Source organism: Colossoma macropomum, unplaced genomic scaffold, assembly GCF_904425465.1.
Source record: "Colossoma macropomum unplaced genomic scaffold, Colossoma_macropomum, whole genome shotgun sequence".
Taxonomy (NCBI): Eukaryota; Metazoa; Chordata; class Actinopteri; order Characiformes; family Serrasalmidae; genus Colossoma; species Colossoma macropomum.
This window is the reverse complement of record NW_023494790.1, coordinates 10,691,437-10,719,277: the sequence shown is the minus strand read 5'-3', so window position 1 is coordinate 10,719,277 and position 27,841 is coordinate 10,691,437. Positions and strand designations below refer to the sequence as shown.

General features: G+C 36.8%; 1 protein-coding gene across 1 annotated transcript; it reads left to right on the top strand.

Moving 5' to 3' along the window:
* fdxr (ferredoxin reductase) lies at positions 1-27,837 on the top strand. The gene is made up of 12 exons (XM_036572097.1): positions 1-765; positions 4,336-4,430; positions 9,132-9,227; positions 11,361-11,483; positions 12,474-12,587; positions 12,971-13,072; positions 14,220-14,327; positions 14,805-14,889; positions 23,819-24,000; positions 24,793-24,964; positions 25,069-25,242; positions 26,444-27,837. The coding sequence occupies exons 1-12, from the start codon at positions 693-695 to the stop codon at positions 26,572-26,574; spliced, it is 1,455 nt and encodes a 484-aa protein (XP_036427990.1). The 5' UTR covers positions 1-692; the 3' UTR covers positions 26,575-27,837.
* The last annotated feature ends 4 nt before the right edge of the window (positions 27,838-27,841 follow it).

Sequence of the window (27,841 nt, the reverse complement as noted above, 5' to 3'; positions counted from 1 at the left end):
CCTTTAGTCAGCGTTATCGTTGCGGACGGACTGTTTTAAAATGCGGACGCTGCTCTGTAGTGCAGCAGCTTGTGGAAATTCAAATGTTTATAAACGCTTATAAACTTCACAGATTTATTTGTTTAATTTATTAATGTATTCGTTTGCAGGCTCAGTACGGTCTCTGTGGATATTTTAGAGAGACGGTAGCCGGAAACTGCAGCTTGCTAAGTGAACTTCTGAGCAGTTTTAGCAAACGAGTGAGTTTCACATTGGGTTAACACTGGAGGAGCTGCTGGAGGGAATCGAGCAAAGTCTGATTCAGAGAACTGCAGAACTGAGCTGTCGGGGCTTTTCTGCCTGTGCTCGCCAGCTGGATGAGATTTGAGTGTATGTGGGACAGACTGAACAAACAAACTGTGCTGGTCTTTGGTACTTTTTGTAATTTTCATGCACGGTTTGTCTTCATGGCCATTTAGCCTTCATTAACAACTCTGCGGTTCTGCAGTGTTTTCAGTAATCTTTTGCAGGTGGACATTACTGAGCAGACCAAACCACCTAAAAGCAGGCAAAAACCTCCAGGATCTCAGTGGCTTCATAAGCAGCTTATCTTTCAACAGCTAGGTTAGAGCAGTCGTTATTCAGGACTGCGACTCAGTCTCACATTCATTTCAAGCACTTCAAGTCTCCATGGATTTGTGAACGTGAGAAATATGAAGGGGTCCTTTGTTACTCTGCGTTGCATGCTGCAGACATCCAAGTATCACGGTATCTTCTCATCTCTGGGTAAGTTTTCTTTGAAATGCTGCCATGGCAGTTAGAAACCCCCCCTCCACCTCACTCCCACTCTAAAGGCAATACGTAAATAGTCTGCAAATGGAGATCTGTTATCTAGATGGTAGTTGTATGTAAATGTTTTAAGGTCTTTAGTTTGATATTGGTTTGGAGTCTGTTTAGTCTATACATCCAACTGAAATTCATACAAGGCCATTCAAAGTGCAGATGGTTATCTTGAAAAAACTTTCATGGCCTTAAAAGACTATTGTACATTTTCTATGAAACTCCAGTACATCCAGATGATCATTTTAGGTTTGTGCTTCTGCTACTCAGCTTTGAGACTTGTATTTATTTCAGTCATTGAAATTCAGACCTTAGTTTGCCAGTGTTCAAAGTACAGATTTTTCAAGCTTGCAAAGCCATAATAAAAGCAATATCAATACTAATGGTAAACGTTATTTGTATTTCTTCTTATTATTATTATTTTATGCTAATTTTGAAGCTTTTTTTATACATTAAAATGCAGTTCAGTGGGCTTCTAAACTATTCATATAGGGCAAGCGTAAAAAAAAACATAAAAATGCAAAAGTAAATGACAACTCAAAGAAAAGTCTTGCTTTGCATTTACAAAAAAAAACAGAAGGTGTCTGACAGATTTGAAAGAATTCAAGAGTAAACACAAAAAGCTGCTTGTCTACTTAGGCTTTATACTAGGAATACTATACTATACTAGGGATTTCCAGCATGTCGGGACACTGTGGTCAAATGAAATAATTTAACATTAATACATTAGTTGTAAACATCACTTGACTCTTACACTGGTGACTCAGCAGTCCCTAGAGTGAGATTTGAAAGTCAGCCCTCTTCTGATAGCATGTCTAGAGAGTGGGAGTAAACTTTGAAAGACAACTAACATTTTATGGCAGATAAATGAGAGCAGACTCTTGGGATTTTTATTTTTTTATTTTTTTTTATTGCTAGCTCACTTACTGAAAACATTGGATTAATGCAGATGGAAGCCAGACAGCTAGCTGAATATCTTACTGATAGCTGAATATCTGGTTGCAGTCATATAACTTTGCCGTTTGCAAGTCATCATAATGGAAAGCGCTTTGGTAACTGACGTGTCATATTAGATGAGGAGGATGAGTTAAAAGGTCAAGGTCTTGCAATCTGGCCTAATTTTTCTAAGGGGGTCTTGTCTCTAACGTCTGTTTTGTGTTAAGTAAGGATGAGATCATAATTTCCTTTACATATATTCTGTTTGCAGATCCCAGTAATTTGACTTTTAAATCTTGTAGATCTAAAAAATATTGTACATTTACATCTTGTAGTGCTCCCAAAAGCATTCCTTCCTGGGCAGGGAATCGATTTTCAGTGTCAGGTCAGTGGTGTTATACATAAGGTTGTTCAACAGCTTTAGATTTAACTTCTTCGTATTTTCCACACATGGGTATGCTGCACTTAATTATATTTTATAAAGAAAAAAGCTGTTTTGTTCCATGACTTGAGTGCTATAACACTAATGTAATGGATATTTTCATAAGATTAGGATGTATTTGTGTGCTAGGGATTTGTAGTGGTTGTTTGTCATGTTTGAGTAAGGCATGTTGGGTATTGCAGTGTTAGAACACAGATGGATCAAAACACAACATTCCAAAATTGTGGATTCTGTGGTGCCAAACTACTTATAGCTTTAAAAACTAATAAAAGAACGTAATGTAAGTGTATTGTACATGTAAGTTTTTAGTATAAACTACAGTGAAGTGAAACACTTTTGTTTTTGTGATTTTATATACTTTCACTGCATAACTCCACCTCAAACCTACTTACAGTGTCTTTGTACTTATAAATATGAACATAAAATATGTATTCTTGAGCATAAACAAAGATTTGAAGGTTTGAACAAAACTCATTGGAAAAAGGTATTGAGACACCACGAATTAATAACGTTAGTTCTTTGTTGCAAAGGCATTTGTTGGGAATTACAGCTTTGAAATTTCAGCCTTAAGAAGTAATTGACTTTTTGCAGCATTGTGGTTCAGTTTTTTCTCACTGTCTTAAATTCCCCAAGGTTACAAGTGTTTCTCTGTTGGACTCACAATTTCAAAACCCTCCCTCAATTTTCAGTGGGATTCAAGTCAGGAGAGTTATTTAGGCTGTATGTTTGGGGTCATTGTGTTGTTAAAACATCCTTGTCCTCCCCAAGTTTAATTACTTGGTCAGTAGGAGAAAATTCTCCTCTATTATGTCCTGGTAGATTTGTCAATTCATGTTTCCTTCGATGATGTGTAATGCCCCAGTACTGTTTGCAGAAAAGCAGACCCATATCATCACACTCCCGCCTCCGTACTTCACTGTTCTTGGGATCATAAGCACAGCCCTTCTTTCCCCAAACATAACAAGCTTCTTTATTGTTAATGGGTTCTAGTGTTGTTTCGTCTGACCAGAATACATTGTCCTAAAAGAGTTCTGATTTGTATGCAAAAGGTAGACATGTGTCTCTGTGCCCTGCGCTTTATTTATTAGCAAGCGTTTTTTAGCGCTTTGTTTTTGCGTAGGGTGACTGAAGTGCCGGCCTTTATTTGTAGCTCTCTGTGTAGCTTTTCTTGCTGCTTACAGGTCATCATGCAGCTCTTTCCAACAGTCTGCTGGCTTCTCCCTTACTGTCTCTATCATATTAGTCTGAGAGAAATCTTGCATGTAATTTTTATTTTTGACACATTAATGTGTAAAATTTGATATATTTTTATTTTTAACCTTTTTAAAAACATTTTGTTTATTTTGTATAGTGACTGAATACTTCTTTCACTGTTAATTTCATTTTAACTCCATCTTTGCTTATGAACACATACTTTGTTCATATTTCTAAATACAATGTCAAAAGATATTATATTTGTAAATTTTAAGTAAATGTGTGTACTGGAAGTATATAAAATAATAAAAAAGTGTCTGAATTCTTATTTCACCTCATTGTAATAGCTGTTAATAGTCGTTTAAGATGGTGAAGTCAGTAGGGTGTTGCACTAATGTAGGTGATAAAAGACAAAATCATAAAACCTCTTATTATTATGCACTGTGACAAAGCATGTTCCCAGAGTGAACATTACTGAAATGATGATGAAATCCAGAGCCAATAACAATACCAAATTTGGGTTTGGCCTGCAGATCCAGATTCCCATGTTCACTAAATGTTTTCCATTTAAAATGTTGTTTTTGCTTTACAAGTTGAACAGCTTTAACAGTGGTTCCACATCCTGATCCTGGAGTACCCCTGTTTTGCATATTATGGTCTTTTCCATGCTCTAACACCCTGGAACCAAGACATCAGGTAAAGAACAAGTCCTTCCTTAACTGATGTGGGTATATAGGAGCTGGAAAACACACAAATGTGCAGGACAGAGGTCCTACAGGATCAGGATGTGGAGCCACTGGATAAAAAAAAAACAAAAAAGAACAGAAAGACCAATCCAGATTGGAGATAATTGCAGATTTTTTTTTTAGCTAGTTTGAAGAGAGAGAAATGCTGCCTAAACAATTGGAAGGAATAGGACTGAACTTTGTTTGTTTCCTCTTTAGCTCGGAGACTGTCTTCAGCCAGTGGGCCAGGACCAAAGGTGTGCATAGTGGGAGGTGGTCCAGCAGGGTTTTACACAGCACAGCATCTCCTGAAGGTTAGTTCCCATTCTGTGTCACATTTTGTCAAAGCAATGAGTTATGAAGAAAATTAGCATCATGTGGTTGGAAGCCAAGGCTGCTTTAGAATAATTATTGTTGGAGCTTTGAGTAGGAGGACTTAGCCAGCTAAATTTAGTAAAAGGAATAATTGTCAACAGGTGGAGGACCAAGTTATGAATAAAAGGTTTTTTCCATCCAGCATTCATTTTTTATTGCATAATAAAGATGTACTCTCGATTGAACGTGTGCCGAAATCAGCAGGAGGTGCCAGGCACTGTGCCAGCATAATGATGAAAGATCATAAGATCGCTCTCTTGCTCTCTCTCTCTTTCTCTTTCTCTGTGCGTGACAGAAAGGCTCTCTAAGTGAAAGAGTGAGATCCAGGAGTCAGCCACACTAATGAAAGACTAGTATTCATTAGTGTCTAAATATAACAGCATAAGAATTTATGATACAACATACAAAACAGTTTGTCAAAAAAAATGATGTTGTTATATTATAATTCACAAAAAGATGAGTGCAGAAGTAACTAGGCATACTTGCAATGGCATCTGGCAGAGAAGAATTCAGAAACGAAAGAAAAACAAAAAAAAGTAAACAATGCTGCTGAGCAAGTTCACCCAAATCAGTTTACTTGCAAGAAAGTCAAGAAAAACAATTCCAGTTTTTTTTTTACCTATAGTTTACATATGTAAATGTAAACACTACAATGTAAACCACAAAGACAGCTGAAACAGAGATATAATGATGCTTCAAAAAAAGAGAAGCATAAGCAGATAATGCTGAATATTCAACACCTTTTTACTCACTTCACTGAGCTACCTAATAAAAGGATAAAGAAAAACAATGACCAAAGGTAGTGTAATCTGCAAGCCTGTTTATGAACAGAGGTGATACAGGACATTACAGTTAGATAATGGTTTTTGCAGGTTAGAGACCTGTAACCTCTATACAGATTCAATTCATCGTTATTGTCATTATACATATACAGGGTTACAGATGGTAGCATGGTAACATATGCAGGAAATTAAGATACTTTGAGATACTCTTCAATAGCCACGTTTACATGCAGCCTGATAATCCGTTAATAATCCGACTAATAGCTCAATCGGAATAGAACACGGCCATGTAAACACCTCAATCGGAATAGACTAGTCCGATTGAGGCCATTCGGAATACAATTTCTATCCGATTGAACGAGGTGGGTAAACTTCTAAATAATCCGTTAAATAGAAGAATAATAGCCATGTAAACGCCTGAATCCGATTACATTCCAATCGGAACGTGTAAGTATGTTCTGCGCCTGTGCGTCGCGTCAAGGCGAAAGTTTATACCGTTCAGCATGGCGGAGCAGAAACGGGTCTGCAGAGGAGACGAAGTTTATGCTCTGAGCTTTAAAAGACGGCGGTGGGACGGACGTCCAGCTTATGAGTCTCAAAACACGTCTTCCTCTCGCCGCTTCCTTTATAAGCACATGTGAAGCACGTTTTCCTGAGTCTGACATCATTTTAAAGCAATTAAAACCCAAGCGCGCCAACTGGAAACTCATATCACGCGGGCTGGACCTCACGTGATGTTCGCTGTCATGGTAACGTTTACTCTAAACGCTACTCCACGCATGCGCGTCATTTTGCATCGGATTACTTGTAGTGAGCATGTAAACGAAGATTTTCCATCAAATCGTTGAATAGAGTGTGCATATAAACACCTCAGTCTGAATCTGTAATTGGATTGTATTCAATCGGATTGGCAAAAATCTTTGCATGTAAACATAGCCAATGATTCTCACTGGATTGACCTCTGATACTTTATAATTATAGTAGTAGTTTCTCACAGGAGGAGGGGTTTTTAGTCTTGATTTCTCGCAGCATTTGTTCCTCATGCTCTTGGGAGGTTCTTCCTGCTACTGTCACCTTCGGCAACACTCGTTACGGCTTTCTATAAAGCTACTTCGTGACAATGTCTTGTGAAATTTGCCATATAAATCACAACCCTAATACCAAAAAAATTGGGACGCTGTGTAAAATTGCAAATCTTATAGACCCACATTTTATTCACAGTAGAATATAGAACACCAGATGCTGAAAGTGAGACATTTTGCCATTTCATGAAAAATATTAACTATTTAGAACTTAATGGCAGCTACGCATCTCAAAAAAGTTGGGATAGGGGCAGTCCAGACCTTTCACCAGTAGAATACATTTGGTGCATCATGAAATGAAAAATCTGGCAAAGAAGACCCAGGACTGTTGAGCAGCTAAAATCCAACATCAAACAAGAATGGGACAACATTCCTCTCCCAAAACTCCAGCAATTTGTCTCCTCACTTCCCAGACGTTTACAGATTGTTAAAAGAAAAGGGGATGCTACACAATGGCAGACACGGCCCTGTCCCAACTTTTTTGAGATGTGTTGTTCCATCAAGTTCTAAATGAGTTGATACTTTTCACGAATGGTAATATGTCTCACTTTCAACATCTGATATGTGCTCTATGTTCTGTTGTGAATAAAATATGGGTCTATGAGGTTTGCAAATCATTGCATTCTGTTATTATTTAAATTTATTTACATTTCACACAGTGTCCCAACTTTTTGGGGTTGTAAATCATAGTACTGTATTGTGCAAACAATAATAACAGCCTAACTTTTGTAATCTGACAGACTGTGTCTAAATAAGATTTTAAAAAGCTATTTAATTGCGCACTAAGTGTTTGTTTTCTCAAGAAAATACTACTAATAAAATAAATACAAATAACAGTACTACAGTAAATAGAGATTTTATGCATGACATCATGTTTGTTTATCCATTTCTAAATCTCTGCTCATTGCAGCTCAGTATTATTTGTAGTTTTCATCCAGTACCCATGTAATAATTATGCTGGAGGTAAACAATGACCTGAGGGATTGAGAAGAACTAACCCTCTATACATCTCACAACATCTTAACTTCTACTTTGAAAAACAAGAAATTCTTCTGCCATTTTACTGTATTTGTTTATTTGTATTTATTCCAGTATTATGCAGTGTTTTTACTGTGAAATGCAGATTGCCCAGATAAATAGCTTTAACCCATTTGTTTGGGTATCTAATTTCTTTGCACAGTACTGCACATAGTCATATTACACATAAAGTTCCACTTTGTTGTTTACCTCAACGGGAGGTCCAATAATTTTTTTAGTCCAGACCCCCAAAATTTGTAATCCAAGCTATTATGCCCTGAACATAACATGTTGAGAGGCATCAGCCACTTCTCGAATGCATCTCTGCTTCTCTGTGACCAAGCTTCCAGGTGCTGTGTACTGGTGCAAAACACTCTTCTGATATTTAAACTTTCTTTCCTCATCCCTTCTTTTTTCATCTCATGCTTGTTACTCCATTAACTTCAATTGAGATTTCAATGCTTTCTTCCTCCTGCAATTTATAAAGTAGAACCAACGACTCTAAATCTGTCTTGTTTTATGTGCCCACTTATGTGTTTTATCCACTTTTTACGCTTTCCTATTTAGAATTCCCCCATTATCTGAGTTAAACCCACATGTTTTGATATTCTTTGAATTTTTAAGCCTGGGCCATCACGCTTGATTCACACATCTTGATGTATTATACTTGATGCCACTGAATCATCATCGTCCTACTCAAACCGCGTGACTTCACTATGCTCTGAATAGTGCCAAGCTTTAACCACTGAATGTGATAAATTTTGTACTTTTGACCCAAAGTATTATTTTTCATTTTAGTATTATTTTATTTCACACTGATAATGACTAATGATATTTTTCAACGTTGGAAAGATAACAATGTGATATTATCTTATACAAAAATAATTACCAACTACAGTATACATTATGAAACCAAACACTGTGAGACAGTTTGTAGCTGCAATACTTTCTTTATTGTATAAATGCTTACATGCACTCTAGTCGCTCCTTCTTTTGTCATTTTTGTTATTATTCACTCCCCCCTGCCACCCCCTGCCACTTGGATGGGTTACTGAGCTGATGCTTATGGACTGTGGGCAACAGATAATCTTACATCTGTCAGTCCAACAGAGCACAACAAATGAGTGAAAAAGGAAACCATTACAAAATAGGCCTAGTAATCAGCAGCAACACAGGTTGGCATGTACATAAAAAAAAAATAGACTTGCTTTGTGCGGATGTTACTATCACATTCTTTACAGCATGTTACCAGTAAGACTACACTGATAAACAAATGAGTAAATGAAAGCACTGCAGCAGTGGTGCAATTACCGTGGGGTTTTTCCTGTTTTTTTTCCTTCAAGGGTTATTTGCACCATTCAAACTTGTAGTTAATTTATCTTGAGGGTGGGTCCAGTACTTTTATACTGGAATGCCGCCCACGCTTAGCTACAATCTTAGACACATGTTGACCTGTAAAACAAGGCTGCACTTTATACTGTGATCACCTATACTTGGTTATATGCTATTCTAATCTAAATCAAATAATGTTCCACTTTCCCAGCTTAACATTCATGGCTGTGGAATTTGAGTGGATATGAAGCCATGTGTTGAGGTCATTTCTGGATCTCTTTTGAGGACAATGTCAAACGTTCTAGAGAATTTCTGACCATGTCAGAAGGGGGAATCAAACTTAAAAAAAAAAAAGAGTTTGTACACCTTGTGAGAATAATTGCCATGTTGTTATGCCGTGTGTGAAAGTATATGTGCTATGCCTCAGGCCCGGGATGACGTGGTTGTGGATGTCTATGAGCGACTGCCCGTTCCGTTCGGCCTGGTTCGATTTGGAGTGGCCCCAGATCACCCAGAAGTTAAGGTCAGTTTTCTTTGCTTTGGGGACAACAGCTGACAGCAGTGAGCAGGATCAGGTAAAAAATTGATGTTCAGTGTTGTCAGTTCAGTGAAAAATCAGGTTTACAGACTTTTTCACTTACTGAAGATGTTGCTGTTCAGTCAAGACAGGTTTGATGTGCAAATCTTCTTCTTTAGTTTAGAAGTCAATAGGCACCCAAATCTTTTTTTGTTAATACATCTCCAAAATAACTCTCAGCCCTCAAACATCCAGCTGTTCATCAAGGTTGCACAGACTTGTCAATGTGGTTTAGTGCATAGTATGACCTCCTGTGAACAATGAAAATAAACAAAACTTCATGTAGCTGAAAGCTGTGGGCAATTTTAAACAGTATGTTTGCTGCCAAATTGCAACACACATTTGAACATAAGATATTGTCTGATCTTAAGTCTACATCTGGGTTAAGTGGAAAAATGTGTAAATGGTTTTTTTTTGTTTTTTTTTCTTTTTTTAGCAGACCATTTCTTTAAGTTGTATAGTCTGTTTAAGCTTGTAATGGGCCTCCTTTTGAGGTCTATTATTACTGGCTTATTTTCCCTGCATGCTGCTCTGAACTGTTAAAACAAGAACTGTGGTTACATCTTGCATCAGTAAACAACAGCAACTGGGTCAGCTTCTCATAGTCTAGCAGGAAATGTTCTTCATATTTAGCATTTGCAAGGATAAAATAACCACACACTGGCACAAATGTCAATATAAGCATGCCATTCTTGTGGGGGAAAAATGGGTTTTGTGAAGTTTTAGATGATTGATGAGTCAATCTTCATTGCATATCCCTTCCAAAGCTTTGTTTTCATAGCTTTAAAGCTGTAACCACAAAACTTTCCAGAAGTTCCCATTGGTGTTCCTTGTGCTTTACAGAAAGATATCTCACTCGCATTTTCAACACATTACCTCACTCACATTCATCTGTCTACCTGCCCACTATCTGTTTACCCCAGGCTTCAATGGGCAGTTTTTTTAACCTGCTCCTCTTTTGACATCTTTCAAGACAAACCAACCAAACTTGCTGTGGAGGTTCTGAATACTGACACAAAGTACTGTTTAACTAATTCACTTTTACCCCTCCTTTGTCCCTTCGTTTTTGTCTCTCACTTCGTGTTCCGTTGAGTTCATTTCAACTTCATATTGAATATTTCAGTGCCTTTTTTTCCCCATTGTTTATAAAGGAAACATTCATAGGTAGAACACATAAGTCTGCCTTAACTTAAGTGTACAATAATTTGTTTTCCACCACTCTTATTTTAATCCTTTCTTTTTTTCCCTTCCATTATGAAAGCTGTTTTGGTACTCTTTTAATCTCCAGGGTAGTGATATCATGTTTATAAAGGCATAAAGATTCAACTGCTGATTTACAAGCTGCATTTTATACTATAGTTCTTTGTGTCTATTTAACTCTTTTTGTCTCTGATAACGACTGATTTTATACATAAATACACGTTTTTATAGGTTCTTTTCATTCTTTGAACATGTAAAGGAACACAAAGTCTGTCTTAACTTAAGAATACAGTGATTTTTTTTTTTTCCCACTACCCCTCTTTATTTCTTTCTTTTTCATCCTTTTATCATCCCAATGAAACTTCTTTATTACTTGTTTCATTTAAGGCAAAGATCTCACATTATAAATGTATGAAGAATCAACTGCTGTCTTAAATCTTTTCTTTGCATTTCATACTAATCACACTTGTTTCTCTAACCTTTCTTTCTTTTATCCCTTCATCATCACTCTAAAGAATATTCAAAAGCTCACCCAATATGTGCAGTTGACCCAAAGCATGTCTATCTGTCTATCTATCTGTCTATCTGTCTATCTATCTATCTATCTATCTATCTATCTATCTATCTATCTGTTTTACTGCCTTTGCTGGATTGGTTATGTCTGTTATCTCATTACAGACAGCCACAGCACTGATTGAACTTAAAGTTGTTTATCAAAATGGTGGCAGCACGATTGTGACGTTATTGGAATATTATGCATTGACCATCAGATGACGGCTTCCGTCAGAGTGACATATGATCCCCCTCAGCAGCCCTCACCTTTACCCTTGAGAAGGAGGTCAAGGTTCATGAACGTTAATGTTTTTGCTTTCTTCTTAGAACGTCATTAACACATTTACGCAGACGGCCCAGCACGAGCGCTGCTATTTCTACGGCAACGTAAACGTGGGTACGGATGTCAGTGTGGAGGAGCTAAGGAAAGCTTATCATGCTGTTGTACTTGTGAGGACCTGTTTCACTCATTGCATTGATTCAAATTGGATTGAATATACATCATAAACCTTGTTGAGGAAATTTGTCTTGGACTCCCATCACAAGAGCAAGGAAACACACATTTAAAATTTAGCTGTCCTACTGCACAATCATAGACATGCATGTATACACTGACCATTCCGAAGTCTTTTGTATGATGTAATAAAGCGGTCAGTTGATCTAAAGAAAAAAAATATAGAAATACTAAAACCGTAAATGCTATTAAGTGTACTGTATAAATACTATGAATTCTATAAGTACCATCACAGTCTATGAGAAATTCTTAGTTTGTTTGCGAGTTTTGCAGCTCAGTATGTGTGCATCCACACCTGATTTGTTTTATGTCTAATATTATTATTATTAATATTATTATTAGTAGTAGTAGTAGTAGTAGTAGTAGTAGTAGTAGTGCTGTTAGTATTATTAATACTACTATTATTAGTACTATTATGCAATATTGTTGCAATGATAATAATTTCATTAAATGAATGTACATAATACTATTATGTAGTTTAAATTATGTAATTAATATAATCAGTTTCAATTTAGTTGATGACCAGAATTGACATATTGTGTTTGTTTTCTGTTGTTTTTGTTAGCTTATTAAAATGAAATGTAATCATTAGCACATACAGTCTATATGGAAAGAAACTTTAATTTTATTTTAAAGATAATATTTTCAGTGTTATACTTTGATTAATAACACAAATGTTAAAAAAATGCAAAGACTAGAAATGTTTTGTTAGATAAATGATGCATTCTGTCAAACCTAGATGACACAACTTACTGCTGTTCCCCTGAATTTCTGCTGGCTGTCTATAGCTTTCATCCTGTTATCATCCTGTTTATGCTAAAGTCAAGCGTATGCATATGTTTAGCTTTATAATAAATGGACACCGTTGTTAAGTGGAGCATTATCCCCCACCTCAAAGATGAACCTTCTCATTTCTGTTTGCCCAGAGTTATGGGGCAGAAGCGAATCGTTCTATGGGAGTTTCAGGGGAAGGCTTGGCTGGTGTGTTCACAGCCAGAGATTTTGTCGGATGGTACAACGGACTTCCCAGCAACAAAGAGGTAACACAGAGCTTCTCCGAAGAGTCACTCTTTAATGAGAGTCACTCTTTTGTTTTTAAGGCACAGTCTTGAAATGTGAAATCATATGAGCCACAAAGCACACAGCCATGCAGTGCTGGAGTCACTGACGGCTGAGGGTGAGAGCTTGATATGAAGAGTTTCTTTGTGCCCTTAGAGTAGTGTTTCCTAACTCACTCCACAGGGCCCCCACACCCGGTCCACATTTTTGCTCCAACTCACTTAAAACACATAGTGAGGAAGGACAAATGAGGACCATCTGCCGGGCCCTGAGGTCCAAGTTCGGAAGCACTACCTCAGAGCTTGTTATAGCCTGTCTAGATTCCATCTTTAATTTGTCTGCCTTCCCCGTGTTCTACGTGCAGCTCCAGCCAGATCTGAACTGTGAGACGGTGGTGATTTTGGGGCAAGGCAACGTGGCGCTGGACGTAGCCAGAATCCTGCTGTCTCCTCTGGACTTGCTGAAGGTTGCTACACCACAAATCCACCAAATATATACAGTATTGTGCACAAGTTTTAGAAACCTGAGAAAAATTGTATTTAAAAGTGTAATAAATACAGATTGTCATTGTTTTTGTTCAACCCTTTCCAAACTTCTTGTCATGGCAACCCAGCACTGTTTGCAGTTATCATTCAACACTTTGTGTTGCTAAGGGGCTAATGAATCCTTCCTTATTCTTTAAAATAGCTCAACTGTATATGCGTATATACTGTGTAGATATTTATATATACACATATGTATACATATAAATTACATTTAAAATACATTATATAAAGATTCTATACCAGGTAAAGAGTCTATATCTTGCATTTTTCATTTATGTAATGTTTCCACCAAGGTCCACTTTTCTGCGTTTATGTACCAAAACCAGTTTTAATTCCTTATCCCTTCGAATTAGACAAGCTGTTTTTGTAACTCTGGCTTTAAAACTTGTATATGTAAATTAGCTCTGTTCTATTTGGCTGTATTTGTGCTACATTCAAAAAAGCAGTTTAGGCTGAAACACTCCTTATAGCTTCAGCTAATCTGCTGTAGGCTGAATAGGTGGACACATATAAGTGTTTTTGGTTTTCGTAACGTCACAAAAACGATGAACTCAAGACACACCATTTTTGCAGCTTAATTTCGGTATATGGACTGTGTGGACTGGCGAGTGAATGGTACATTTTGAAACTTTATCAGTGTTTACATAATACATTAAACTTTTTATTTTAAAAATGAGGATTTTTTTAAATATTTTTAATTATAAGGGCCTTTTAATGGTTTTTTGTGTGCTGCACATCCAAGCTAAGAACCATTTAGGAGCCTTTATTTTAAGAGTGTGTCTGTAGGAATATAACTGTAGAAATGTAGTTTATTTGTTGGTACATGCTTATGTAAGCCACATTTTCTCTTTCATTAAGTTCTCCAAAGAGCTGAACAAATGTGTCACTGTTGGTACAGGCATTGCACAATGTAACATGCAGTTTTGCTCTTTTTACACAGTTGTTCTCAAAGGCCCTTTATGCTAGCTTTTCTGTCGTTGCCTGTATTGCATTGGTCTTGACCCCAGTGGCCTCCTGGGGTAAGTGTTATTGTAACTCCACTAACTGAACCCCGTTTCGTTTCTACAGAAGACAGATATTACCCAGCATGCACTAGATACTCTTGCAGCCAGTCGAGTGCGCAGGGTTCTAATAGTGGGACGAAGGGGGCCTCTGCAAATCGCATGTACCATTAAGGTATTACATCTTTCGCTCTTTATTATTCTGTTCCTCTGTCTAACCTGTCTTTATTTCTTCTCTTTTTAATCCCCCCTTACTCTTTCACCCACTTTGTATCACCACTTTCTCTTTTTGTCTTTTCTTTCTCCCTCTCTCTTACTGTTTCTCTCCCTCTCTACTGCTTGTTTAGATTAAGTGGGCTGTTCTTTTTTCATTGCATGCCTACATCAGCAGACAGACTAAGTCTTACATTTCCCTAATTCATCAAAGGAGTGAAAGCATCTGCATAACAGATGTTTATCCTAAATCCTCAATGAAGTAGAAAAAACACTTGAAGATTCAAGTTGACTAGACTTTGGAAGACAAACTCTTGATCTGCTACAAAGCACTGCTGAGGTGACTTAGGTACACAGACATTGTCAGGCTTTCTTGAAAGCGTAGCTTTAACATGTTTCTTGAAATTGCCAACTACATGTACCCTCTGTTCTTCTTTAGGAGGTGAGGGAAATGATTAACCTTCCTGATACTACAGCTGACATGCTTACCGCTGACTTTGAAGGTGTACCTGAGGCTCTGAAAGGTAGGAAAACCGAGTAGAACAATAGCACGTGACATGGTCAAAAATATATATTCACAATCACTTCAAAATCACTTTAATAAGACCATGCAAATATTTCATTAAATGTGTTAAATAGATAGGAACTTCCTTTGTCAACATGTGACAGGAAAAAGGAAAAACAAACAGGAGTTGTGCATTGATGATTTTTTGTTATTTTCACCATGTGTGTGCTATACATGGATCATACACTGAATTGTTTCAAACTGTAGTCTGACAGTAAATAAAAAAAAAAATATTCAGGTATTTAGGGGAATTATGTTATGATCTATTTAAACCTAAGACGTTCTTTGAAATAGTGATAAGCTAAATGTATCCATGATTTATAGCATACATACTATTGGGAGGTGTCTGTCACAAACCGTAACCCCTAAATTTTAACTTGTAAAAATAATACTTGCTTTTTTATTTTTTTAAATCTTGTTCGATTTCCTTTATAGTGACGTTGGAAGAGTTAGATTCATCATGAGATTAAAATTTAAATAAAAAAAAATACCTGTAAAAAGTGAAGAAAATGTTATCCCACATTTTTTGCTGTCATTACTGAAGTAGAAAGAGTTTTAGTCCATAGGCAGAGCTTTATTTTAGCCACACACCTGAATTTTAGCGCAGGAAGTGAGACTGCATCCCTGTGGCCATATGGTGAGCAATCAGATCCCATAGTTTTGACGTAAATGTGTCCCAAAGACTGAAAATCAGTGTCTAACATTAAGAATTGTCATTACCAAAACACAGATTTTCTGTAGTTAACCATTTTTTTGTGTTTTAATGAAAAATATTCAGATTTTTTGTGAGTACAACTGCTAAAAGCTGTGTTTGCTAGTCAGGTACTGGTTAGCGTTTTTGAGTTATGTTCAAATTTAGCTAAAATTGTCTTCATAGTGATATGGTTGTTTTGGTAGTGACAAAATGGAATGTTCTATAAATTGTTATAATACAGTAAATGTAATTAAGGTATAGGGTTATTCGAAACAAAGGATTTTAGTCAAAAGTCAGTTAAAATTCCAAAATTAATTTTTATCTCTGACTCGGACCAATTTGGTAGAATGATCCATAAACTGTATGTTCAAAAGTGCCATCCTGCTCGTTGAACATTTCTGCTGAAATCAGCGGCATTAAAAGGGAGTATATTCCCTCTTCCCTTCCCCTTCAGAGCAAAGCAAATGTATTTATGTAGCAAACTTATGTAGCACATTTCATACACAAAGCAATTCAGTGTGTTTTTCATAAATAAAAGCAAAAGAAAACATAGACAAAGTGCTTAAGAGTGAAAAACAATACAAATAAAAATATAGAGCTAAAAAGATACAAAGTGCAACAGTGTAATAGCTTAATGAAGGGTTTTAAAAGGAAGTGCAAAGTACATAAGCAAAATAAAAAACATAAGAATTTAATTGAAGAAAAGTGTTTGTGCTCTATACATTGGCACAGTGAATGTATTGGGTTGTAATCATCTGGTGAGAGAGTCAAGTATATCTGTGCATCATCTTAGTAACTATGGTAATCCGTGTTGTTGTTCTGTAGGATTTGACCTAAAGGCAGCATTTAGAGATTCAACAAAAAAAGTCCAAGAACTGATCCCTGGGGGCCTCTACATGCTGTAGCCACCTTATCTGATTCACAGCTGCCAATGATAACAAAGGAACTCCAGCCTTCTAAATAAGACCTGAACCAATTAAGGACTGTTCCAGAAGGTCCTACCCAATTTTCCAACCTGTCTAGAAGTATTCTATCGTCATACATAATAGAATATGCTGGACTAAGATATAGTAATGCGATAACTGGTATTTTACCAGAGTCAGTATTTCATTAACACCTTTATAAGAGCAGTTTCAGTATTGTGGTGAGGTCAGAAGCCTGATTGAAATTTGTCAAAATAACCATTTAAGATTAGAAACTTGCTGAGTTGATTTGCAAAAAAACTTTATCTTAGCTATAAAAGGAAGATTTGAGACAGGTCTGTAGCTGTTTAGTAAAGGAGCATCTTTTACAGAATGTATCAATGACAGTTGTGTTTGGTAACTTTGGGGAAAATGCCAAATCAGTTGCTACAGATTGAAAAATAGTCTTTAAAAAGTCAGGCGGCAGTTTGTCAAGACATGTTGATGATTTAAGATGCTGGACTGTTTTTGGATCGATTGTATTAACTTGTGACATAATAATCAAGTTTTTTTCTAGGTGATTGTAAAAACAGTATTCTTTTATTATTATTTCATTGCTGTGTGGTATTAATCAGCAATAATACAGTCCCTGGCAGGTTTCAGGGCCCCTGAACAATTTTGAGATTTCTTTTTTTTATAGTATTGTGCCCAGCACCTGAGAGGCCGTGGGAAGTAGTAGTGGGCAGTATGGGCAAAAATTCACATCTTTAAACATATCAGAGATGAATTCTATACAGAAATCATTCAGTGATTTATAGACTAGTAGCAGCGCTTTGAAATCTATTCTATTTAATGGGCTTTTTGGGAAGTCCAGTTAAGAGACCATTATGGTCGTCCACTCTGCTGGAAATAAAAGTGTGGATGAGTTTCTCTAGGTCTTGTTAGTACACCAAACTTTTGATTCTGGCTTTGTTTTTAGGATAGGAGGCTGCTTTGGTAGTTACTTTGATATGGCTAGTGAAGGTGAGATCCCAGACTATTAGAAGGCCAAGATTTTGGACTTTGTTTTTAGGGAATCAAGGTGTTTGCTAATATAAATTATCTTCTCTTTGTTGCCACAATAATCTCTATTTAATTAAGGAAAATTTGCCTAGTCCAGTTATTTATGTGCTCTATACATTGACACAGTAAGTGCTTCCAGGACCCCAGTAAGGGCTGTACTCATCTGTTAAGAAAGCCAGGAATATCTGTGCATCATCTGCATAACTATGATAATCTGTGGTGGTGTTCTGTAGGATTTGGCCCAAATGGAACATATAGAGATTGAACAAAAGAGGTCCAAGAACTGATTCCTGGGGGACTCTGCATGCCATAGCCACCCTATCAGACTCATAGCTGGCAATGATAATGAAGGAACTCCGGCCTTCTAAATAAGACCTAAACCAATTAAAGACTGTTCCAGAAAGCCCTACCCAATTATCTGATCTAGAAGTATTCTATGATCTACATAATAAAGAAGTCCCTTCACTTTTAATAAGAATCATGTTTAACAACTGAAGTAAATCTAAAATAGTTTTATTAGGAAAAATAGTAAAAACAATTAACAGTATATAGACCAATGTCCATATTGCTTTCTAACCCTAACAAGATAAACCCAAGTGTATGTAAAGCCCACATCCGCTTCTCTGAACCTGGCAAAATTGGTGCTGAGTGTTGTTTTACATCTGAAAGTCATTTGTCTCATAGGTGTGTTTAATTCAGTACATACTCAGCTTAACACAGTGTAGTGTAAAAACAGTGCCGTCAAGTCAACCACATTATTATTCCCTTGGCACGAGTTTACAACAGTGGAATGTGGCCTCCTGGAGCCACACTGTTAGTGAGATGGTTTGTTTTAAAATACTCCTGTTTTATTAAGAGCCAAATGCTTGAGAGTAAAGGCAACCACATTGCCAGGAAGGTGACAAGAAATCTAATAAATTATGACCCACAAGGGCATTATTTCTTTTAAAATAAACAAACCAACGAACTAACTGTTTTAACAGCTTTTTTGCTGGAAATAAAAACTATGTGTGGTGGTCATATGTAAAAATGAGCTGCCTCAAGGAGGACATGAAATAAATGCCATCCCCTTTGGGAGAGATAACCATAGTAGATAACAGACCCGATGTTCTTAGGATAAAAACATAACATACAAGACTCGTCATGTTTGTTATTGGAGATCTCAGCCGACAAGAGTGATGTTCTGACATCATGAAAGCATGTTGTAGCTTGTGCAGCAGATGGAGAGCAACTGCAGCCGCCTTGCCACCATGTGATTTGAATGTCATGTGACATGGTGATATTCTGCAGCGCCAATGAAAGTCGGACAGAATTTCTAACAAACATGCATTGTTTCAAGTCCAGCACACAAGTTAAGTCACTGCTGCGCAGGGCTGCATTAAGCCAACCGCAAGCATTAATAACTGCTGCACGATTTAAGGTGGAACAGGAAAATTCAAATGAGAAGCTGGCGAATAAGAAGCTTTATGGTTTTAATGCAAACAGTCAATTATTAAAAAGCCAGAAGATCTTGAAAAAGAAGAAAATGATCATGTATTTCATTTAAAGATTAACAGACTAGAATAGATTGGCATATATCAGATTACTCAGATCTCCACTAGGAAAGAAGACATTTCAAGACAGCTTTACTTATTTTAAGAATGAAATGTTTTGGGATGTTTTTTAAAGATTATAAAGTTAGACTTCTGCCCAGTTCAGTTCATAAAATAAGTACAGTTGACCTGAATTTTCTATTTTCATAGTGGAGAGCTTCTTTTCAGTTCTCTTAAAGTTTTTTATTTCATCTTAAGAAATCTGTGTAATTAGATAAATAGACTGAAGAGAATTGTAGCGAAAGTTTCTAAAAGCTTGCTGATTAATCTCATACATACGAGGCTAGTCTAGTCTGCTGATCTTTAAATAAAAAGCAAGATCTTTAGTTCATCTTAAAGATTTCATGTATGGTTTAGAGTTTTTGCAGTGTAAGTGTTGTTGTTCACTTGGCTTTCCAAACTTTTTAAATTGTACGTAGCTTAGAGAAACTGAGAGGCTGCATTATTCTGAAAGAAAACATGGCATTAGATTTGTAATTGCTTAGTTAACTCAGGAACTACGTCTGTTTTCAAGCACCTGCTTTTATGATGAATTGTGCTTTTATTTACTATTTTCTTTTATTTAAATGCTTCATTTACTGATTTCTGTTATTAGAGGGGGAATTCCACCATTTTTTTAAATTTCTGAATAATTCAGTCGTTGAGATGTAAACAGTCATCAAGAGTGCTTTGATGTGAAATGGTTGACTGTAGAGAAGCTTGACAGTGGTGGTGATAGGTCACATGTCTACAACGCAAATATATAGCCATTTTATTTACTAACCAAGACCACCAGTGAACCTACATGTCTTCTGTATTTTTATATGCAATCTTGATGATGGTGAAACAGGCATACATTTGAAAAAGTTTTCTTTGGGGACTGTTTTGCCTTACACCACCTTACATGTATCCCTTTGCCATGAATTGATTAAAATAAATCAATTAAAAAACTTCATCCCAAAATTATCATAAAACAATGTCTCGTACATCAGGTAGCATATATCTAAGCACGTCCTGTAATAACTTTCTGTGAGGGAGCTTTTAGAGGTGGACGTTTGGTTCCTATCACCACCACTGTAAACAATTCTGACTGTAAAAAATTCTCTAGAATGAAGCATTTCACACCAAACCACTCTAAATTACTGTGTTTACATCTTAACCACTTAATAATATAGAATTTCTTGAAACATCAGTGGAGTTGCTCTTTAAGTGTTTGTTATTTTGGCCATCACCAAGTTACCCGTTGGTTCAAACGTTAAGAGAAATGTAATTCAAAAAAAATATAATAGTTTGTCACAACAGTTGAATGTGGTTTTGTAATCCCTTTTTCCAGAGCCATTGCCAAGTATTCACTGTTTGCCTTTGAGGGTAATTCTGTGAGTAGATGGAAAATGTAGGGACTTTTTTTGTGTGTGTAGGCGTGCGCAGAGCCATCGGTTTAGATCTGCTAAACAAGTATTTCCAGCGAGTTAAATTAATAGTCCCAAGCTTGAATGTGAAAGTGCATGTTGAAGTCACGTCAGTCCCTGCTACTGTTTACAAAGACAGATGTAATCTTTTTTACAAACGTGTTATTTTGGAGGAATCTAGCAAAAAGTCCCTGTCATTCTGGTTCTGTGTGTGTGTGCGCTCTGAAGCTAGATAAGGACTGAGGGAATTTATGTTTGTATAAATATGTATCACTGTATCTTTGTGAGGAAGATCCCAAAATTAGAGAAAAATAAGCAAATTATGATGTTGCAACATTTTCAACTGCGATTAAAGATTTATTTTCCAAAAGTCACCCTAAGTGTAGAAGCAGATACAACATACAATTGTACAACCAACATAAACAAGAGACAGCAGACAGCACTCAAATGAAATATGAAGTACATTCCAATAGGGGTGTAATGATGTAGTCGCCAGAGATTCAATTTGATTCATAATACTGGGTTCACAGTTTGGTTTTCTCACTATATTTTGAACAAAAAAATGAATGGGAAAAATATGAGTCTAATCATAAACAAGTGTTTAAAGCAACACTAGAGCTGGAAGGTGGGAGGAGTGCTGGGGTTGAGTTGTTTATGGTGCCGATCATTTGCAAACTTTTTTCATAGTCAACTCTTGAGAAAATTCAGTTCACTATAAAAGCATCATAGAACTTTTTGAAGGTTGTTGTTCAAACAAAGCAGTTAAAGCATTAGGTGGAATAACCTCTGAGTGGTGTTGATATTTTTGTTACCCAGTGGTCTGGTGGACCCAACACATGGTTTTTTTTATTTATTTTTTTTATCAATTAATAAATATATATAAATTTATATAAATTAATTATATAAATTAATTTTTTTATTGTCAATCAATACAGCCATAACAATTTATTTAAAAATACCAGATGTTCAAAATATCACAAGTGGCCTTTAGCAGCTGTAGCCAGTCAGCAGCCTGTCCATGTGATCCACCCTCACACATATACACACACACACACACACACACACACACACACACACACACACACACACACCCACACTTAACAGCAGGCCATGTAGGAGGAGAACAAAGTGAAGGGACACAGCACCTCCACACTTTTATTCCCTGTGGAGGAAATAAAACCCAACACCACATGTGTAATATAAATGTGTAGGGGGTGAACAGTGTGAAGTTATTGAAAATGTTATTTTATGTGTTCTTCCCAGAAAATGAGCAAAAACCAAGGAATCTGGGGTTGAAATAATAATAAATCACATAATTTTGTCTTTTGGTAAACATTGAAAATGGGTCCCACAGACCCCAAAACCACACAAGGGTTAAAAGAATTTCCATTCTCTGCAATACACATTGTCACAGTTTTGCAATACAGTATCATAATGTCATGATTCATTGCCACCCCACAGTCAAAGTGGCACCCCAGGTTAAAACAAAATTCACATGTTAAAAAAGCAAAATGAAAAAGGCAGAAGAAAAACAAGATTTATACCAAAGCCAAGTTTCTTTTTAAAAGAATGATAATAATTATAAGACTTAAGGATGCTAGAGGTGATTTAAATTCAGTTAAGAATAAGGAAAGGGGTTTGGTTGAGAGATTGAGAGCTTCTCTTTATGAATAAAGAATTTAACATATAAAATGAAAAAGTTAACACATTCTAGGAGCTGATTGATTGTTGTAGCAACAGGAAATGGCCCATATTCATCAAATTTGTCAACATTTAAATCTGATTAAAAATGAACAGATGCAAATTTCACAGACATTTTTGCTGTTCATCAGTTTCATCTTTGCTGTATCTGTACGATCAAACCTGCATCTGGTTGAAGTGCGTGTGAATTTGAGCATAAATAGTTTAACAGTCTGAAAAATGCCTGATTTGCGGTTAAATAATGAAAATTATTGTCCACAACATATGATATCAACAGTAACAGTAAATATAGAAAATAACAACAACAATAATAGTAAGAATTTTGCACAGAGCAATCCCAAAAGCAGAGTGGATGTTCTTATTTTTTTACATTCACATTGTTATAAACAAATGCTGTGAGTTCCATTTAAAGAAGTTTGCTTTATACTACCAATACAGTAAATTATTACCAGCCCAAAATAAAACATAACCTATTTAAAACTAACTTACCTAGTACAGTTGAAGCTCTCTTACTCCAATATGTTCACTCAAGCAGCCAGTATTTTATGCAAATATTCACACTACACAATCACATGACTTTATCTGAAAAAAGGCTGCATTTTGTTCTTTTCCGCTTGTATTCTTTTCAGTTGTTGTAACCTGTAAAGATATTTAAGCTCTAGCCAGCAAGGGGGCAGTGCATATCCTGCTTGACCCCAAACTCCACCTATGAAGACATTTACATTTACTTTTATAGCATTTGGTAGATGCTCTTATCCAGAGCGACTTACAATTTGATCATTTTGACCGATAATATTAACCCCCCCACCTGGGCATGCACTGTACCAATAAGAGTCCTTGGGCAAGACTCTTAATACCATCTTTTTGAGCCTGTGCATGTGATAGTATGATGGTCCAAAAAATGGGCTTTTGTCCATAAACAACAATATTTGCATTGTTATATTGTCTGCTTTACTTGGACAGCTTTAACAGGTTTACTTTTATAACCCAGAATATGTGTTTTCATAAACACTAAGAGGGGACCCTTTATGTCCCTTTTATACCTAGAAGTGGCCTAAAGGGGGCATCGGTCAAGTCAGCCATTGGCTCCTGAGCCTGCTGAATACTTTTTACTGGCTCACTATTAAAAGATCTGCCTGAATGAGGGTGTGCTGAAAATTACATGTATATGAGGACAAATTATGCCCATTGCAAATGATATATAAATAATACACAAAAATGTATAAAGAAAATCACCAATTGCTTTGTTGCTGTACGACAGTTTCCTGAATCAGACATGGTGTAGTTCGTACATCATTCAGAATGGTCAGGATGCCTCACTTCTTTTCTACAATGATTTGTTGATAAGGAGCCAGTGTTTTTGAGTTTGTGTGAGTGCTGGGGTTAAAAAGGTGAGCACATAAGATCTGTTAGCTATTTCACATGAATGGCCTTATATATATATATATATATATATATATATATATATATATATACTCAAAACAAGAGTGGGTCAACGTCATTACTTCTGATTTATTTCAGATATCTGTATATGTTTGTATATACATAGACCTCCCCAGGCCGAGGAAGAGACTGACAGAGCTAATGATGAAGACAGTGAAAACAGAGAGTGGAGAACATGAAGCAAATAAGAGGTGGGGATTCCGTTTCCTTCGCAGTCCTGTGGAAGTGCTCCCTGGGCCTGATGGGAAAAGAGTTGCAGGAATTCGTTTGGCTGTCAACAAGCTTGAGGTTAGAGGTGTTGCAGATACAACTTGAGTAACTTATTACACTTTATTTTACACTTATGTTATATAAAAATGTTTGACATCTTTTGTTGCTGTCCTGAGCATAAGCAATAGGCCTGCAGTAGTCTGCAGTTCTGAATTTTAATAGCTCTGATTTTGAAAAACTGATGCCTCTTTATGCTCCCTCTAGGCATTTTATGCTAAGAAAACACACATCCTGGGTTATCAAAGAACACCTGTATGGTTTAACAATCAAAAGCAGAGAACAAAGCAGGGCAAATGTTTATGGAGAAAAACACCATAAAGCTGCTGTATGTAAGATTTTTTGTTAAAATTGGAAGAAATAGAATTGGACGTCTTTACGCCTGAACGTGAAGACGGAAAAATACCATTTTGCATGTGCGCTTGTGATAATAGTGGGTCTGAGAAGGCGGTAACACAAGTGTGGTTTTGTAGCAAATTGAGTTGGAAAATGCACTGGCAAATTTGGAGTGTCACACCTTCTGTTGCACCACTGCACCTACATTGTCATTATCTTTATCATTTATGACTGGCAACGCAGCAAATAGGCAAGAATAGGCTTATGTCCAACCAAATTAGTAATATACTGGCATTATTCTGTTAGATTGCACTTCCCCTGGCATTAAAATAGAGCCCTTAGTATCCTTTTTTTTCAATAAAAATGAAAGGAGTGCAGTTTACTTAGAGAACACTTAATTCAGTCAGTTTATCAAAACTTTTCTCAACGCTTAATTCTTTGGCTTTTCTGGTTTTCTCCTAATGTGTTTCTGTACAGGGTTCTGGGGAGGACGCTAAAGCTGTGCCCACAGGCCAGATGGAGGATCTAGAGTGTGGTATGGTCATCAGCAGCATTGGCTATAAGAGTCTACCTATTGATCCATGTGTGCCCTTTGACCCTCGCAGCGCCATAGTCCCCAACAACATGGGACGAGTGAAGGACACGGCAGGTAGCAGGAAGATAAATGTGTGCATGTGCACTGGTTTGTCATGGATTCCTGTGCAAGGTTTTATGCGTTTGTGTGTGTTGGTAACTGTGCATGTGTCTGCGCAGGGCTGTATTGCAGTGGCTGGGTAAAGCGTGGTCCGACCGGCGTGATCGCCACCACTATGAATGACAGTTTTGATACAGCACGAATGCTACTGAAGGACATGGATTCAGGAATGCTGAACCTGTCTGTGAACAAACCTGGTGGTCAGGAGATCACAGCCTTACTCAGAGAAAGAGGTATTATAAATAAACACACAAACATACACTACGGCTGCACTGATATGGAATAAGTGGGCTAGTAAAAATTAACAATATGTACCCTTTTGTGGTCAGTAACAATATCAGTACCTTATTTATTCATTCATTTATTTATTTATTTACATATTTACATCTTAAGACGTTTACAATATAACTCATATATTAAAATTCTCATGGATGTTAAATTTTACAGTACCTTCACATAGAAATAGAATTTTTATTTGCCAAGTACCATATAAACAAATAAATATTTATGCTTAAATAATATATAAATATATAAATCTAATAAAAACAAAAGAACACCGAAAGTGTTTAACGAGTTGAGGTCAGGACTCTGTGCAGACCACTGAAGATCCTTGACTCCAAACTTATCACAGCGGCTTTGTGCACAGGGGCGTAGACACACCGGAAAAGAAAAGCCTTCCCTAAACTGCTTCTGTCATGGAACTCTTCGCTACAATGCATGCTACTGTCAGTTTTTGGCTATGGAGATTGTAGGGCTATATGCTTGACTTTACAAACCTGTTAGCGATGGCTGTGGCTGAAACACCTGAATTTTAATTAAGAGGAATGTCCACATACATTTGGCACAAACATGACAATACAGAAGTCAACAGAATGGGAATCGTAACATTTCTCCGTACTGTTGAGCTAGCTGAACGTTTCGTTCGATGATAGGTGGGGGTGGTTAGTCTTATTTTTACTCAGATGATGTTTCAGAGGCAGACAAAAGATACTACATTTCGATGAAAGATTACAGGAAAACAAGAATTTAGTCTTTTAAGTTGTATAGAATGATGAATCATGCCTGTATATAGTAAATGTCCAGGGACATTAACTAAAGTTATAAAGGTCAGTTTTGATTTTAGGTCGGCTTCAAAACACACACACTTTACACATATTCTGTTTATCGTCTTTTCTTCTGACCTGGACATTGCAGAGTTCTTGTTTTCTATAAACTGTCCACTGAGACAGCTCAAGAGAAAGTGAAACAGCTGGCATGGGAGGGGGAAAGGAGTCACATGCTGATCACCCAGAATATTGAACATCTGTTGTCTGTTTAGTGGTGCTGTTGCTTGCTTACACAAGGGAAAGACTGGATTTTGCCAGATTATGTCTTTAGGGTATTTGTAATAACTCTTTGTGAATTTAATATGTATCAATATGTTTATCTTCTCAGGTGTGAGAGCAGTGTCCTTCCCAGAGTGGGAGAAAATAAACTTGGAAGAAGTGCGGAGGGGAACAGCTGTGGGAAAGCCCAGAGAGAAATTCCTTGAAGTGAGAGAGATGTTGGCAGTAGCCTGGTCCTGAACACAGTTGGAACAGTCCTCAGCGACCTAAACAAATCCAATTTCATCATTCTCTAGGTTTGATTTGCTTGGAGAAAGTGGCCAGCTTCCGTTTGAAACATTCTTCTTACAGATGTACAATGTAGATCAGATGTCTTCAAATCTGGACCTCAAATCCAGTCCTGGATTTCGTAATTGCTGGTCGTTAAATTTAACAGTTTATGTAACTGGTTGGCCACTTTCATCGCACATGACTTTTGAGTAAAAAGAAGGTGGAAAATCTGTTGTACTTCAGTGATGAGTGGTTTGAATATTGCTGACCTAGATTCTGATTTGCTTCTGTTGGCCGCAAATAGTTCCAGGGCTCTGACTGGGCCTGGCATCGAGCTTGAATTTTATAGTTCTAATTTTGGAGCTCATTGTAATAACACACTGAATCCTCCCCTCTTTCCCAGACACTCACTTCTGTATACAAGTTCCCAGCTCTGGATGCCTTATGTGGCACTTGAATAGCTTGTCAAGTAATCAGTAGTTTGCACTAGCAATCTTTGAGAGGGGATAAAATAAACTTATGTAGAGCATGGAGTCTCCAAAAATGAAATTAGTATTCACTCTTGCAGTAAACCACTCTGTGTCAGGCCAGTATCCAATGCCTGCCATTTGGATTATGTGGAGAAGCTCGCTTTAAGATTTACAGACTTATAAGTCAAACTGCTGCGAAAGTCCATTACACCTTCAAAAGAAAAAAAAATGCAAAGAAATTAAAACTGTGTCAATAATGAGCACAAGGGTCAGTAGTTAGCAAATGAGACCATACAGTTAATGGGGCCTTTAAATTACACTACTAACTTTATACTTCATTTTGGCTGAAGTAATTACATGGGGTCAGGTTTCCCCAAAGCATATTCATTTTAAAAGCATCTGGAGTTTTACAAGGTTTGCACAGTTGGGAAGCAAGGCCATTACTGTTCAACAGGAATGGCTAACTTAAAGCAGCTGGTTTCTCTGCTTTAATACTCTTAGTGAAATTAGCTCTTTGTTAATCAGATCAATCAGGGAAAACTCTAGGCTGAGCGGCATCACAGCTACCTCAAAAACCCTGATCCAGTGTTCTGCAGACAGAGTGATGTCATGGTCTCTCATACCATCTCTCTATGATTAGGTACATGACAGACGTGAAAAAGGCCTTATAGTAATATGTTTAGTGTTGTTCTTTTAATGATATGAGATAATATAATTGTCTTTGTAATATACTTAATAGATTTAATAAAATTATAATACATCATTGT